The 14,223-nt window shown below is 42.3% G+C and overlaps 1 protein-coding gene across 11 annotated transcripts in view; it reads left to right on the plus strand.

The window, feature by feature from the left end:
* lrrfip1a (leucine rich repeat (in FLII) interacting protein 1a) overlaps positions 1–14,223 on the plus strand; it is a 51,656-nt gene that overhangs the window by 29,391 nt on the left and 8,042 nt on the right. For 2 of the 11 annotated variants that reach the window (XM_080478939.1, XM_080478938.1), the window contains 19 exons: positions 693–734; positions 3,122–3,172; positions 3,370–3,405; positions 4,616–4,675; positions 4,750–4,791; positions 4,889–4,945; positions 5,419–5,478; positions 6,708–6,791; positions 7,218–7,274; positions 8,186–8,263; positions 9,234–9,332; positions 9,624–9,650; positions 9,733–9,858; positions 10,789–10,860; positions 11,771–11,941; positions 12,806–12,898; positions 13,131–13,223; positions 13,381–13,473; positions 13,577–13,715. In XM_080478939.1, coding sequence (XP_080335065.1) covers positions 693–734; positions 3,122–3,172; positions 3,370–3,405; positions 4,616–4,675; positions 4,750–4,791; positions 4,889–4,945; positions 5,419–5,478; positions 6,708–6,791; positions 7,218–7,274; positions 8,186–8,263; positions 9,234–9,332; positions 9,624–9,650; positions 9,733–9,858; positions 10,789–10,860; positions 11,771–11,941; positions 12,806–12,898; positions 13,131–13,223; positions 13,381–13,473; positions 13,577–13,715 — 1,480 coding nt within the window. The remainder of the gene's footprint in view (positions 1–692; positions 735–3,121; positions 3,173–3,369; positions 3,406–4,615; positions 4,676–4,749; positions 4,792–4,888; positions 4,946–5,418; positions 5,479–6,707; positions 6,792–7,217; positions 7,275–8,185; positions 8,264–9,233; positions 9,333–9,623; positions 9,651–9,732; positions 9,859–10,788; positions 10,861–11,770; positions 11,942–12,805; positions 12,899–13,130; positions 13,224–13,380; positions 13,474–13,576; positions 13,716–14,223) is intronic. The other 9 variants (XR_013935920.1, XR_013935922.1, XR_013935919.1 and 6 more) reach the window with 5 other exon arrangements.

Consider the following 14,223-nt stretch of genomic DNA (forward strand, 5'->3'; position numbering starts at 1 on the left):
TCTGTCTTCCCTTTCTTCTGAGGAAGCAGGGAGCAGGTGACGTGTCCCTAAGTTGCTTGTGTGCTTCACATGAGGGATTTTTCAAACTCCCCTTCTTTATAGATGGTCTGCAACTGTCGTAACTGTTACAGCAGAACCTTAATTGATCTCCTTTACACTCACAATAAATCCAGTATTGAAATTGTGTGTGGATTTAGATTTATCCTGCACGTATTTATGTTTTTAATCATGATTCCTCTATTTATTTCTGCTGCAATAAAGAAAACTAAACACCTTCAGCAAGGAAATATGAGTTTTTTTCGCCGACTGGCTGCTCGAGGGGGAAATATGAAGCCCAAACAGCCTAAAAGAGGCAAAAGATTTACTGCGGGATTACTTCAGCTGCAACGCTTAGCGCTGCTGGGGATTTTACAAAATGACTGTCAGAACGTATCCAAGTCTGTGCACGTCATCGCCACTACTTAATGTCGCACCAAAAAAACCCCGCTCTATTTTAATGACTTTGCTGTGCAGTTTTAAAGTGGAATGAATGCAGCTTCTCAAACTGGACACTCCTGTAAACCTGCCTGACCTCAGAAGTCTTTTTGTATCTTGAGCGTTTTCCTTCCTCATCCTTCTTTCATTGATGTTTCACCTCTCTCTCCTTCTCCACCCCCTCTCATCTCCATCCTCCCCCCTCCTCCCCCCTTCAGGAGGACAGTGAGAGGTACTCACGTTCTTCACGGATACAGACGGTTTGTAGTCCTCCCTCTCTTTCCATCTCCTCACGCTCTTCCTCTGTTCTGCTAAATATTGTGTGAAGATTCAGAGATTCAGGATAATAAATCCAGAAGCTGGTTTTTATGTGTGTGTCTGTACTTTTATCTGATGAACATTTCTTAATTTTGAGGTTATTTTCATAAAGTCTCTGTGCTGCATCGGACTGTCAGGTCACATACCTGGATTTAGTTTTTGTGCTGACCTTTATCTTTAACTCGCCTTTTCTTGCAAGCAAACACTGACGTCTTCTAACAATAGAAATATTTTGAAACTGTACAGCTTTGCAAAGGCCTGAAGAAATCCATCTTTGAACTTTAGACATGATCTATATATATCTATATATAGATATATATAGATATATATAGATTTATATAATATTCTCTTTTATATTAGAATGTATTATTAATTATGCCTCAAATATTTTAAGCTTTTTAAAAAAAAAAAAGTATGTTCAGTAGGTGGTGACTTAGCAGCTCATCCTGAGACAATGACGTAAAGTCTTCAACTTAGTGTGGAAACATTACTTGTTGGTTTATTTACTACGTAATAGTGGTGTAAGATTACCAAAGCTGCTTTTACATGGTCACTTTTCTGTCAATCTGTCAATATTTCTGACTGAGAAATCAGTTTACATGATATAAAGTGATCAGGAGCGTCCATTTTGGTGAGCGTAATATTCCCATGATGCTTTGCACTGTGACATTTGCAGTTTGTGCACATGATTCAGCATCCAGATTTACCTGGAAGCTGGTTAAAGCTGAATTGCCTTCTGTCCAGGAAGAGACGATAATCTGCTTTTTCTCCTCGGTCGACCAATAATGCTTTGCCGTCGCCGTTCATCTCAAAACACTTACGTGAAGCGTCACATAGTGACGTTACATAACGGATCATACGTAGCCCGACGTGCTGTTGACACATACTCTGATGGGATCATCCACGGGGTTACACCTGCTCCGATCAGATAGAACAAATCTAATGGGATGGAAGTGTTTACATGACACCACTTTGCTCATCCCGCCGGTTAATCTGATTACTCTTGGTCCATGTCACCACAGCTACTGGTAATTAAAAGAAAGGTGATTTAGTTATTGTCAGATTTTCTAAGTAAGTCAGAAACATGATTCTAGAGTAGCTTGACTCCTGTGTTTTTGCACATCAGCACAACAAACATGCGTGTCAGTCAGAATTGATGTTATATTGATTGATTGATATCAATACTGACTGAGCAGAAGGAGACAAACGTGTCCCGCAAAAGACGGAAACTGACCGTGAATTTACTGTTCAGCAGCAGTTCTGGTTAACCTCACAGTAGTAACCTCACAACACCTCGATTCTTCACTAGAAATAATGGAGGACAGCAGCTCAGCTCAGTGCGACAGGGCAGCTTTGCTTTATCTTCATGTAATGTTTCTATTTTAAATTAGGGCTTTAAAATATCACATGAACAAGCAATAACTATATGGTTGGAGACTTCTTCCAATGAACAGTGCTCTTTCTCTTGCCACTAATTTATACCAACCCTGTCTCTTTTTTTCATTTAGCTTCATGTTTTTGGTAATTTTTCATTGATTCTTGTGCTTTTTTCTGACTTCTGCACTGTTATCGAGTCATTTAGGCTCATAACTGATTATACATTTCTTAGTAGTTATTCACAAATTTTAAGGTTGCAGAATATGAATGCAGAATGCATTAAAACATTTATTTCACTCAGTCTTTTGCAACAGGCATATCGTACGTTATTGCGTTGATGATAAATTTGTACTATATTTGATTATAAGGCCCCACTTTAAATTCAGTAGACACTTAACATAATTGGTTTAAAATTCACTAAAATGGCTCCACCTGAAACAGATAAACATAACGTTATCAGATAAGAACATGTGTCATGTTTTCTAATGTATTTATTATAGTAGGAGAGAATCGTTGCATATTAAAGCCAATTAATTCCTCAAATCACACTAATATAAAGGTTCAACTGTGTCTATGTCTTGAAGGGGATCAAACCTACATATTTAAAAACAAAAACAAAAAAAGTATTTGCAGTGTAATGTAATATTTGTGGGAAAAATCTTTGTTTTCTGTAGCTCAGCAGTGGCTGTCACACATGTGAATAACGTGTATTTACAGGTTTTCAACATTAGAGGACATGAAGATGAGTGTAAATTAAAAAGTTGGTAATGAATTCACTTGTCTTTAGACGACAGTTTGCCTCTCTCACAAAGACGTCGAGCTCTTCACCATTGCTTCTCGATATGCAAAACAAATGTCCCACAGAAGAGACAAACTCTGTTGAGCTCTGATACGTCAAGCGTCCTCTGTTGTCAAACCTCTAACCGACTGGATCTCTCGTCCTCTCCTGCAGCTCTCAGACGAAGATGAGCGGATGTCGGTCGGGAGCCGGAGCAGCGTCAAGGTCAGTATCACTCAAACTGCACACCTTCTTCCCCTTTCGATCCTTTTTGAGGCCTGTTCTCCTGATCTGTTGACGTGGAGGCAGAGGTTGTGTCCTCTGTGACGGAGCGAGGTGCTGTCTGTGTGGATGATGATGATGATGATGATGATGATGATGATGATGATGACGACGATGACGATGCTGTGTCTTTCATACAGTCTGATCTGGACACAGTTGGGGCTTATGGCGGTGGGGTAAGAGTCTATAGAAGACCTTTTTGGCCCATTCTCTTGACGGTCTGGTGCTAATAGATTGTTGTTGTTTTGACTAACCATTACCAGTGAAATAATAGAAGTTAAATACTGCATGCGGTTTTGAGTTTCCATTGATTTGACTTGAGTGATAAAAATCCACAGTGTCCACGATGCCTGTGAGCCGAGGCCTTTTATGGTTCACCATTTGGGATACGTTTGTGATAAATTGTGGGAAGCATAACTCAAACATTGACATAACTCCTTCCGGCTGATTGTGTTTGCTTGTTGTTTGTTTGTTTTTTTGCTGTTGTGAGGGAACATTGATTTCCTCTGACTCGCTCAGGTTTGATTTCACCATAAGGAGAGCTGCATGCTTCCCGAGCGTTCTTCCAACCAAAACACAGTCGGCACTATTTCAGACTGACTCTGTTATGTCTCTGTATTTTTAACTTTGCTTTGTAATTGAACAAACAGCGTTCCTACTAATCCGTCTGCCCGGTGCACCAAATCCTGTTTGTTTTTGGAGTTGAGCTCATTAGCCCAATCAGTTTTTCCCGTGTCCAGCCTGTGTGTTCACTCCAGTACGCCCCGCATGAACATTTACAAAGAGGTGAAGGATTCTTTCCCGTTTTCTTCCTCCATGTTGTTTTTAATTCTCTGTAAGAAATCTTCACAAAGAGGGATAAGTGGAAATAAAACTGATATCAGGGCTGCAGGATGTTATGTGAATAATATACATTAATGATAATATTTTCAATAATACAAAATTGACAATATTTCAAGTAACAGTGCTCTTTCTCTTGGCTCTAATTCACACTATGGTTGTGTTTAATCTTTTTTTTTTTTTTTTTTTTTTTATATCCTGACATCTTAAGTTCCCAACATTAATGTTTCAGAAGAATTTATTTAAAATCTTTTCCTATTGTTTATACTTTTGACAACCTATAAGATAAGCTACCGTGCCGAAATATTAGTGCAACGGTTGTTACAGCTGCAAGCCGTGTATAAAGAATTGCCCAGTGTTTTAAAGTGAAACCCTTTTAAGCACATGACCGTTATGGATTTTAAAAGCTTTTATATACCGTCTGTTTTAGAGTTTTGTGTTGCCTCCGCATGCTGAAGTTTGCTCGGATTGAGTGACGCCGAGGTCGCCTCCTCAACGATTTGTCCTAAAGCTTGACCACCCTCTTTGTGTTTCTCCCACTTTAAGGGATCTTCCTTACATAAGAAATCCAAGAAAAAGAAGAAACATAAGCACAAAGACAGAGACGTACGTAAATACCTGAAGAGCTGAAACGCTCCACACAGAAGATGAAGTTCCTCATCTGTGTTCTTTATTTCCAGAGAAACGGTCATGACGACGATTACAGCGTCATGTCCGGCAGGGTCAGTAGCTGTGTGGCTGTACTGGATCTGTTGTAGAATAAAGAAAGACGCCTGCATCCCATCACTTCTGACTCTCCTCTTTCTCTCGCGCCGTCAGAGCTCCAGACTCAGTGATGAAAGCCGAGCGTCTCGCTCCTCCAGGCTAGACCTCACGGTGCGTGTTGGACACCTCCGATCCATATCACTCAGCAGCTGGAGGCCGTTCCTCTGCAATGATGCATCGCTTTGCCTTCCATTTGGAGAACCAGATCAGCTTGATGTCTATTGAAACCACTGTTAACGGGCAAGCTGCAGGCCAGAGGCAGAAAAGCTCAGGTTTTATCAATGAAATGTAGATAAATCAGTGTTTCACGTGTTGCTGTTGTGGTAATATGATGAGTTTCTCTTGTCTATTCAGACTATCCTAAAGAGAACCATTTTTAAAAACCTTTTAAAAGCTGTAACTAGCGTCTCAAAAAGGCTCAAATTCTGCTTGAGAAACTAAACCTCAGTAGTTCTGTGAGCTTGTAATCAGAATGAGCTGTGGCCTGTAAGTATCTCTGGGATGTTGATGTCAGAGATCAGGTGTACCTCACTGTTGTGTCTGATGCTACCTGCCCCCACCCCCCCACCCCACCCCCCCATCAGAGCTCCAGATTGAGTGACGACAGCCGACTGTCCCGTGCTTCCAGATTAGACCTTCAGCCGGTGGGTGGCACCCAAAACCTCTTCTCAAAAGTGTTTTTACCGAGTATACAGCAAGTCTTAACAACAATCCCCAACTATTAATGACGCACGGATTTCATGTTTTTTAGTTTGACTGCATGCTGTGCATTCACAATCATTAAGAGACTTCAGACGCATGTAGATAAAGTGCAGATGACTGTTCTGACAGCCGGTGATGGTGATGCCTGGTTTAACCCTTTGATGGGAGCAACATTCTCCTTGTAGCTCGTAGCAGCAGCGGCACTGTGAGCTGTGAGCTGTGGCGAGTGGTATTGAAATTCCTGACCGTGAAGATAATCTACTGCTATGTGTAGTTACAAGACTGTAACAGCATCCGCTAACCCCCTTTTTAACCTCATGACACTGGATCATAAATCTGAAACCACGACGGGTCAAACGCTGCCTGTGTTCTACAGACGCACTAAGTGTGTGGATCGTTTAATTCCTGTATGAAATTAAACACCTTGATCGTGATGTTTTGGTTAATCCAAACGGTCTGATTGATGCACATGGTTTCCAATCTCAGGTTTGTCCTCTTTTACATACAAGTCAGAGCTTAAATCAATGAAATGTGGAGGAGAAGCATGTTGGAGAACTCCTGCATGACGTCCTGTTTGCAGCTTGAGTTTGACAAGAACTTTTTAAAGGTTGTGTAAAGCATATGAAAAATGTCCAGAGTTACAGTCTGTTGGAAATATGAAGCTTGCAAGTAGCTGTTAAAGTTATTTGCTTGTGTGTATTTAACCAGGTATTAAACCCTATCAATACATGTTGGTTTGGTCATTTAAACCTGGACTTTATAAAGCTCTTCATTGATTGATTGATTTATTCATTTGATCGGGACAATGCACATTAATGGAAAATCATATACAAATTGTACACAGATTGTAAATGTGCCACATTATCGCAAAACTACTAATTTACTATAAGATAATCTGAGCATTTCTGCTTCATAAACATTCCTTTTCTACAACCAACAAGTTGAAATCGTACAATCCTGGAAACTTGTGTTAAAAAAGCTCGTCCAGCTGGTGTGAACATGCATGCTTTTGTTTTGCTTCTTTACTCACTGCTGCACTGCGCCTCCTCTACATCCTGGTGGTGCAGTTTAATAATGTACCTCAGGAATCTGGTATATATTTCCTTCATTCATGTCCCACCTTCCCTCGGCTCATCTCTCTCCTCCTTTCTTTCTTCCTCCCTCGCCTCAGACCTCCTATGCCTCCTCTGACTTGTACAACCTCAATGGTCTGTCATCTTCCAGAAACCCCGGCTCAGCTTTCAATGGTTATCAGGTCTGTAGATTCCCAGACACCCCGAGAAACGTTTTTTTTGCAGCTCGTCCCGAATCGTAAAGCCTTATGGACCTGTTTACACGAGTCCATTGTTTATGGCTGGCTTTCCTCCCTTTGTGCAGTTCTACAGGTCTCTCAGTCAGATCACCCAGCAGATCTATCGGCGGGTCGGTTCTTTCATTTCCAGCTCACCTTCCTCCCACAATCCTTCAGTGATTGTTTGTTTTTCTTCACGGCAGCATGAACCACGACTGCTCCGCATCTTTAGCTCACTTAAATCACCGATTCACATCAGAGTGTTAGCTTAGCGCCACTCACTGAGGACGGGATGTGTTCACGGCTTATCGGACACCTGCATTCTTAAGTCTTCACACTTTTGAGAAGCACTGATTGTGATGGTGTGTGTGTGATATGTCACATGTGCAGAGCTCCCTATATGAAGACGGTGTGTGCAGTGGCTCGCGTCGAGTCTCCAGCTCGCACGTAAGGCCCTAAAGGAAGAGTGCAGCCTGATGTGATGTGATGTTGAAGCATGAAGAAAGGATGACTTGATCTTTAACATGTATAGATCCAGTCTGGATCAGTGATACTAACCGTCGGTGTGCGGTCATATAACACGGTGAAGTCGGTGTGTCTGGTGTGGAGCTGCATTCAAGTTATTTTGGAATTTTGTTTTTCAATAAACAACCTTAAAAACAACCATGGTAATCAGCGGTGAGACACAATTAATTAATAATCTTCGGCCTTTATAATTAATTTATAATTTGCATTTTAATTGTACTGGAGTATTTAATACAAAAACTAACATTAATTCAAATCGAGTTTTTTCAGTCATGAATAATTAGACACAAGTTTTTTAAAACTTCTAATATGAACAAACCTGGACTGTAAGTATATGTGTCAGTGTGTGTATTGTATGACAAGGTTTTTTTTAATGTATGTTTAAGTTATGTATGGTCAAGTTTACCTTCGCCTTGAATAACCTTAATGTTGGCTCAGACTGCATGTTAATTATGGAGTTGATGTGAAAAAGGCCTTTTCAGTAATGAATTAATCCAGATTAACACGTTGAAGACCCAGTCCTAACTACGCTACAGAGAAATCCACAAAATTGACAAACTAATCAGCTCGAACATTTTTGTAATACCGCATTGTACCTCAAGGTGGTGTCATGAGTCACTCTTCCTGCTTTTAGCACAGGAACAAAATGCTATTGATAACGTGAAACGTAAAAAGAGCAGAAAGCAAAAACTGCTAAAGGTCTGAGGAACAGTGGCTCACTGCTGCCACCTACAGCATAGATGTGTCATTACTTACTGCACCTTTTCCGCACAAGCAATACTCTCCTACTCATGTGTTGTTACAGAAGTGTAATAGATGTCTTTCCCCTGCAGCCTTTAGACTACTCTAGCTTCCGAAGCTCTGGCTCCCGAGCCTCCAGCAGAGCCAGTTCAGCCCGGGCCAGCCCAGTGGTGAGCAGCGTGTCTGCATCTTTACAGTTTAGGAATCTTAAGCCTGTTTGTTATTGTTATTTTTTTAAACTGCAAACACATTCAGCACTGGGTTTCTTAAATGTTTTGACATGGTTAGATTACCAGAACCTCTATTACCTTTTGTTTTTTTTTCTTCTTTCATTATTTGGCCAAATTTGGCTTTGGCAGTCTCACAATCACAAAACATGGAAATGTCAGAGTTGTCATCAATATCTGCACATTCAGCACAATACGGTCAATAATGACCTTTTAAAGTCTGATCACGTCTCTTTATGAAGAGGTGAGATCTAAAAAACAAAATAATTCTGCTTCTGAATTCTATTTTCTGTCTGTTTTAAGTTTTTCGCAAAACTAAAAAAAAAAAAAAAAAACTGCACATTAAAGACATTTCTCCCTTGTAATTAGATTGAACCAGTGATGGTTTTCTTCATATCAAGTGTGTTGACCTCCAACTTCTAGCTGAGGATTCTGTGCATCACATCGGAGGAGTGAGACACATAATGAAACCCTGTTCTCTCCACTACATGAATCTGACTCAGTCTGCAGAATCATCCACTATTAACACATAATGTTCCCCGTGTGCAGAGCCTGATCAGGTATTTCCTGATGACCCAGTCTTGTGCTGTGGATGGAGCACCTTTTTGGAAATCATCATTCAAATCTTACAGAACCAGTTTGCTCAGTTTTGGCTGAGCTCCTGCACAATGTTTGGCCCAAGACATCTGTTATAAACCCTGAGAGATTAAATTTAGGATTATGGATGACAGGTATTGACCACAAAGCTTTCTCCTTTACACGTCGACAAATTTATCAACCACGTGTTTGTAAAGCTGGTTCTGGTTCATATTGTTGCTTCTCTCACAGTCGTAGATGTTTAAAATAGATGGTTGGTGGCTGGTTTCCTTCAGTCGCTCTGTTGTTGTGTTTGGCCCCCTGGTGGCCGCTGTAGGATAACTGCGGCTCAGTGGCCAGTTTCCTGCGGAGCGCGGCCAGCAGCAGTGGGCTCACCCGGGACCTGGACGACGTTACCATCCCCGACTTTTCTGATGTGAGTGCTTTGCACGAGGCTGGGATGTGAGCCCACTTCCTGCCTGGCTGCCGTGTCGCTCTGCCGCCCCTCAGCCTGCCGAGAGGGGCCGGCTGTGGTGTCAGAGGTCGGCCTGCTGTGTCGGTGTCACGCAGACTCGTTACCTGCACGCCGTTGATTCTGTTCGACTCTGAGCTCCTGACTGGGACGCCCCCTTGTGGTGGTTTCAGCAGGACGTGTGAAGGATTGTGGGACTTCCTTCCTCCGTTCCCTCACCGAGCCCCTCTGACACTCATGTGTTTGTCTCCACAGGTGGAGGACAGGGATTATCTGGAGAAGGTGAGTGCGTCCCGTCCATACCCGGGTGTGCGGGGGCTGCTTCTGGTGGAATTAAAACTGAATGCGTCTCTCCGTCCGCCAGGGATCTCGAGCTGCTTCTGCCCTAACGGCAGCCACGCTCACCTCTTTAGGCGGCTCGTCGTCCAGGAGAGGGAGCGGAGAGACGGCGCTCACCGTGGACGCTGAGAGCTCCATACGAGAAATAAAGGTAGGAGAGAAGGGACAACCCCCGCCGGACTGATGGAGGACGATTATAGGATGATTTACAAAACACAGCACGTTTACACTTGATTTGAGCCTGAACAGCTGAAGAGGATAAATCTCCCTCATCTACACGCAAAATTAAGTACGGACCTTGTTTTGTTTTGGACGTGATGTTTTCTCGTTGGTCACATCATACAATATATTGATCATTCAGTTTGGCACATTTACACTAATCCATCATAACGTTGTGGCCACTGCCAGATTATCCCTTTATCATAGCTCATGAAGCCTTCGAGAAGTTAATGCTTTCTTTACAATTCACAGTTCATCACAGGTTGTTATACTCTAATTGGCTGATCTCAGTATTTTACTACGTTTCTGTTATTCCACCGTTAGTTTTATTCACCATCCAAAGTTAAAGAAGCACAGACAATCTACCATGCTCGCATACATCTGGAGAATTGTACCAAGACAAGTATTCACATCGTTTGAATCTTCATGATTTCAAACAAATCACTCAAATCATTTTGTTTGATCATAGCAAAAACGAGACCTGCAACATATCTTACACTTTTCACAGATAAAGTTTAAATAAGCACTTCCAAAACTCTCGAGGAAATCTGAGTTTTGTTTCCTCGATTCAAATAAAATGGAAATAGTGGCATCTTATACTCATTCGAAGTGCTGCCACCCTGTGGTCACAAGTGCAGCAGCACAATAACAAGTGACAAAAACACTCAAATTAAAGGTACAATAAGTACACTTAAAGTAGTGCCACTTTCACTGGGGCAGTGAGTTCAGTGGGGGGGGGGCTTCTTTATCTGTGCTATTTTCATTCTGTCCACCAAACCTCTGTCTGCCTCACCCTCACACCCTTTGCTTCACCTTCCTGCTGTCACGTCGCTCGCCGCCGCCGCCACGCACTCTTCACCAGGAGATTCATGAACTCAAGGATCAAATTCAAGATGTGGAATCCAAGTACTCGCAGAACCTAAAAGAAGTCAAGGTTAGAAACACCCAGACTCATGTGACGTGATGTTTTTAGCTGTTGCTTCCCTTTTATTAACCCTTCACTGCACATAACTGAAGCATTGCTCCCTGATTCTTCCAACCCAACATGGTAAACTGACTCCTGAGATAGACGCTGCATTTCTACTGATTTCTAGATCATGATTTCTAGAATTTGATAAAAACTGTAGCACTTCTTAAAATACCACCATTCAATTCAACAAAGATATATGACACCATATTGATCAACTACACTGTAAACGTCAGATTTTACGGTGCTTAGATTATATTACAGGTTCAGATTATGTGCCATAAATATGTGTAAGATGATTTCACAGCACTTTATAGAGGCTTTTGTGAGAAATGTGTCCAACTTAATCAAATATTGAAGCAAGAAATTGTAAGATTTGTTTGATTTTAGTCAGTTTTACTCTTTTATATGGCAATAAACTAGAATGGCTTAAACTTCTCTTCAATAACATCCTTAGGTTGACTGTTTCAGTTTCCAACTATTTTTCTGAGAGTCCCTTATCATGCTGAATTCCTTTATAGCGTTTGAAATTCCATAAATAATAGAAATGTCACATGCTGCCTTTATAACTGAGTTTAGTGTATTAATCTCAAAGCATTGAAGCTGAACTGTTTGCTTTGAAGTAGCTGCATGCTAACTGCTAACCTGTGTGTTGAAAAGCTCATTATCGATCAGATTGTGTGAGATGCGTCTGCATGCTGCGATCTGTCTTCACTGCCGTGTGTGCTTCATCGTCTCTTAAATCTGTAATTGGAGAAGTAAACATGTTGGGGCCTCGCTCCTCCACACGGCAAACATGCATCATGCCACGGTGTGGATTCACTAGTTTCAGTTTGAGCTCATCCTGGTTGATCGTCTGCCTCTGACGCTCTGTTAGGATGCGTTGGCGCAGTCGGAGGAGAAGTACCGGAAGGCCATGGTGTCCAACGCCCAGCTGGACAATGAGAAGAACAACCTGATGTACCAGGTGGACACGCTCAAAGACTCGCTCATGGAGCTGGAGGAGCTGCTGTCCGAGTCACGCCGCGGGTTCGAGGAGAAAGTCAAGGTCGGTTGCATTTGTGATAGAATTCATCTGGAAAAACTGAATTTGGTCTGTAACAGTCTTTTCTCCAAATATGAAAAAAGGACGGGTAGTCTTGTATTTCGACCAATGCGGGAAAATGACAAAAATATGACCAAATGAGAAAATGAGAAAGAAAATCAAGAAATAAGAAAGCACACACTTAAAAAAAAAAAAACATTTTGTGGAGCAGTGATTGCTCAAGACTATAAGTCTCAATTTAGTTTTTTGACTGGTGATGTGATTTACATTAAGAGGTGACTTGTATACAAGAGACCACTAGATGTCTCTGTAGGACAACAGAATGATGCTACAGTACCACAGAAAAACCTCCATTACTACTGGAATTGACTGACTTGATTGAATATAAAGTATAAATGATAGAATATGCATCAGGAAACGGAAATAGAGCAGCAGAAAGAGTTTAGAGTGAGAAACGTGTGATGGACTGGAGACAACTGTTTCCGCAATGAAGAAAACAAAGAAGACCAATCGTGGACTTGAAGCTGAGGGACAATTTCACAGAGAAGTTCTGGAACAAAAGCTGCTGGACAGAGATTATAGACGGCGCCGTTACATCTGGACATCTGAAATAAATGCAACCTATTTGTTTTTTTCTGTTCATTGTTTGATATATGAGACCTATAGTCCAGAATGCCTGGTTGCCTGGTTCACTTAAAGACTGAGGTCATGTTAAAAAGTAGTGGATTCTATCTGATTGATACTATCTGTAAAAAACTGATATGTCTCACAAATGGTAAAATAAGTTGGATTTGAGACGGTTCTGCCTGCAGTGTGTAGTTATTCTTATACTCAGCACATTTCCATGTCGGTGGTATTTCCCTGCAGGACTACGAGCGAGAGAAGCACGCCCACGGTGTTCTTCAGTTCCAGTTCAATGACATGAAAGAGACGCTAAAACAAAGCGAAGAGCTACTAAACGTGAGTAGTTGTCCTCCGCTGTGTTACCGTCAATGTGAAGGTCAGGTCCTGAACGGGAAGTGATCTTCCTCAGCAGTTGTTTTCATTATTTAGCGCCTGAGGGAGGCTGCATGTGGGGCTGCATGTTACCACCTCTTCCTTTCTGAATCCAGCACACACTTCTTCTCCTATGTTCTCCTCACTCTTTCTCTCCTCCTCCTCCTCCTCCTCCTCCTCCTCCTCCGGCGGGCAGGACATCCGTCAGCTGCGCCTGAAGCAGGAGGGATTCATGAGGGAGATCTCTGACCTGCAGGAGACAGTAGAGTGGAAGGATAAAAAAATCGGGGTATGGTCAACAAACCCTGATGCAACAGTTTTTCTTTTAATGTTTCCATCACATTCCTCACATGAGTTCAGTATCTTCTCTGCATGAAACCTGATTTCCCTTTTCTGTTCACTGTCTTCTGTACTGTCTGTGGGTGGGTGGGTGGGGTTCTGCTCAGGCCTTAGAGCGACAGAAAGAGTACACAGACGCCATCCGAATCGAGCGAGATGAGCTCAGAGAAGAGGTGGTGACTCTGAAGGATATTCTGAAGGTACTCGCCGTGTGACGGGCCGCTCCCGTTTCTGTCTGGCTCCATTAGAAACCACAAAAGAGTTTCCTGTGACGCAGAAGTTTGTTTTTTTCTCCTCCTGTAGAAACACGGGATCGTGCTGGGTCCCGACCTGAACGTCAACGGAGACATTGGTGAGGCAGAAAGTGACGGGAGCCCCGCCGCCGCCGCCCAGCCACCTCAGGAGCCCCTGAGCAGCCCCACCGAGGGCAACAGCATGCTCGGTAAAACTCGGCACGTCCTGTCTTCTTACCGCATGGCTCCGCACGAGCACATCCAAGACTTTCACTCCAGAATGCTTCAGAGTAGAGCTGTAAAACTTAAAAAAAATAAAAGAGAGCGAGAGATTTCCTGTTTCTTGGCTGAATCAGTTTGAATGTCCAATTCTGGAGTGAAGTCTTGAGCTCCCTCTTGTTCTCCTTCTCAAATGTCACTTTCCCACTTCACTGTCCTTAAAAGATGAGCTTGGTGATTCTCAATGAACTTTCTTTCTTTGTTGAAACGAAGCGGAGGATGTTTTGATCTGAATAAAAGCTCCTGTCACTTGGCGGCTCGAATGGTGTTCAGCAAACACAAAACTGGTGGAACCTGGAAGGACAGAAAATGAGCAGACAAGTGTTGACGCCAGGGCCGATGTTTAGAAATGGAGCAAGTTTTAGCATTTAAAAGCTCAGCTGCAGTTCCTGTGGGGTTTTCTCAGTCGATATATCTCGTATGATAGTCCAAGGAAGG

The sequence above is a fragment of the Lipophrys pholis genome (genome assembly GCF_963383615.2).
Source record: "Lipophrys pholis genome assembly, chromosome: 13".
NCBI lineage: Eukaryota > Metazoa > Chordata > Actinopteri > Blenniiformes > Blenniidae > Lipophrys > Lipophrys pholis.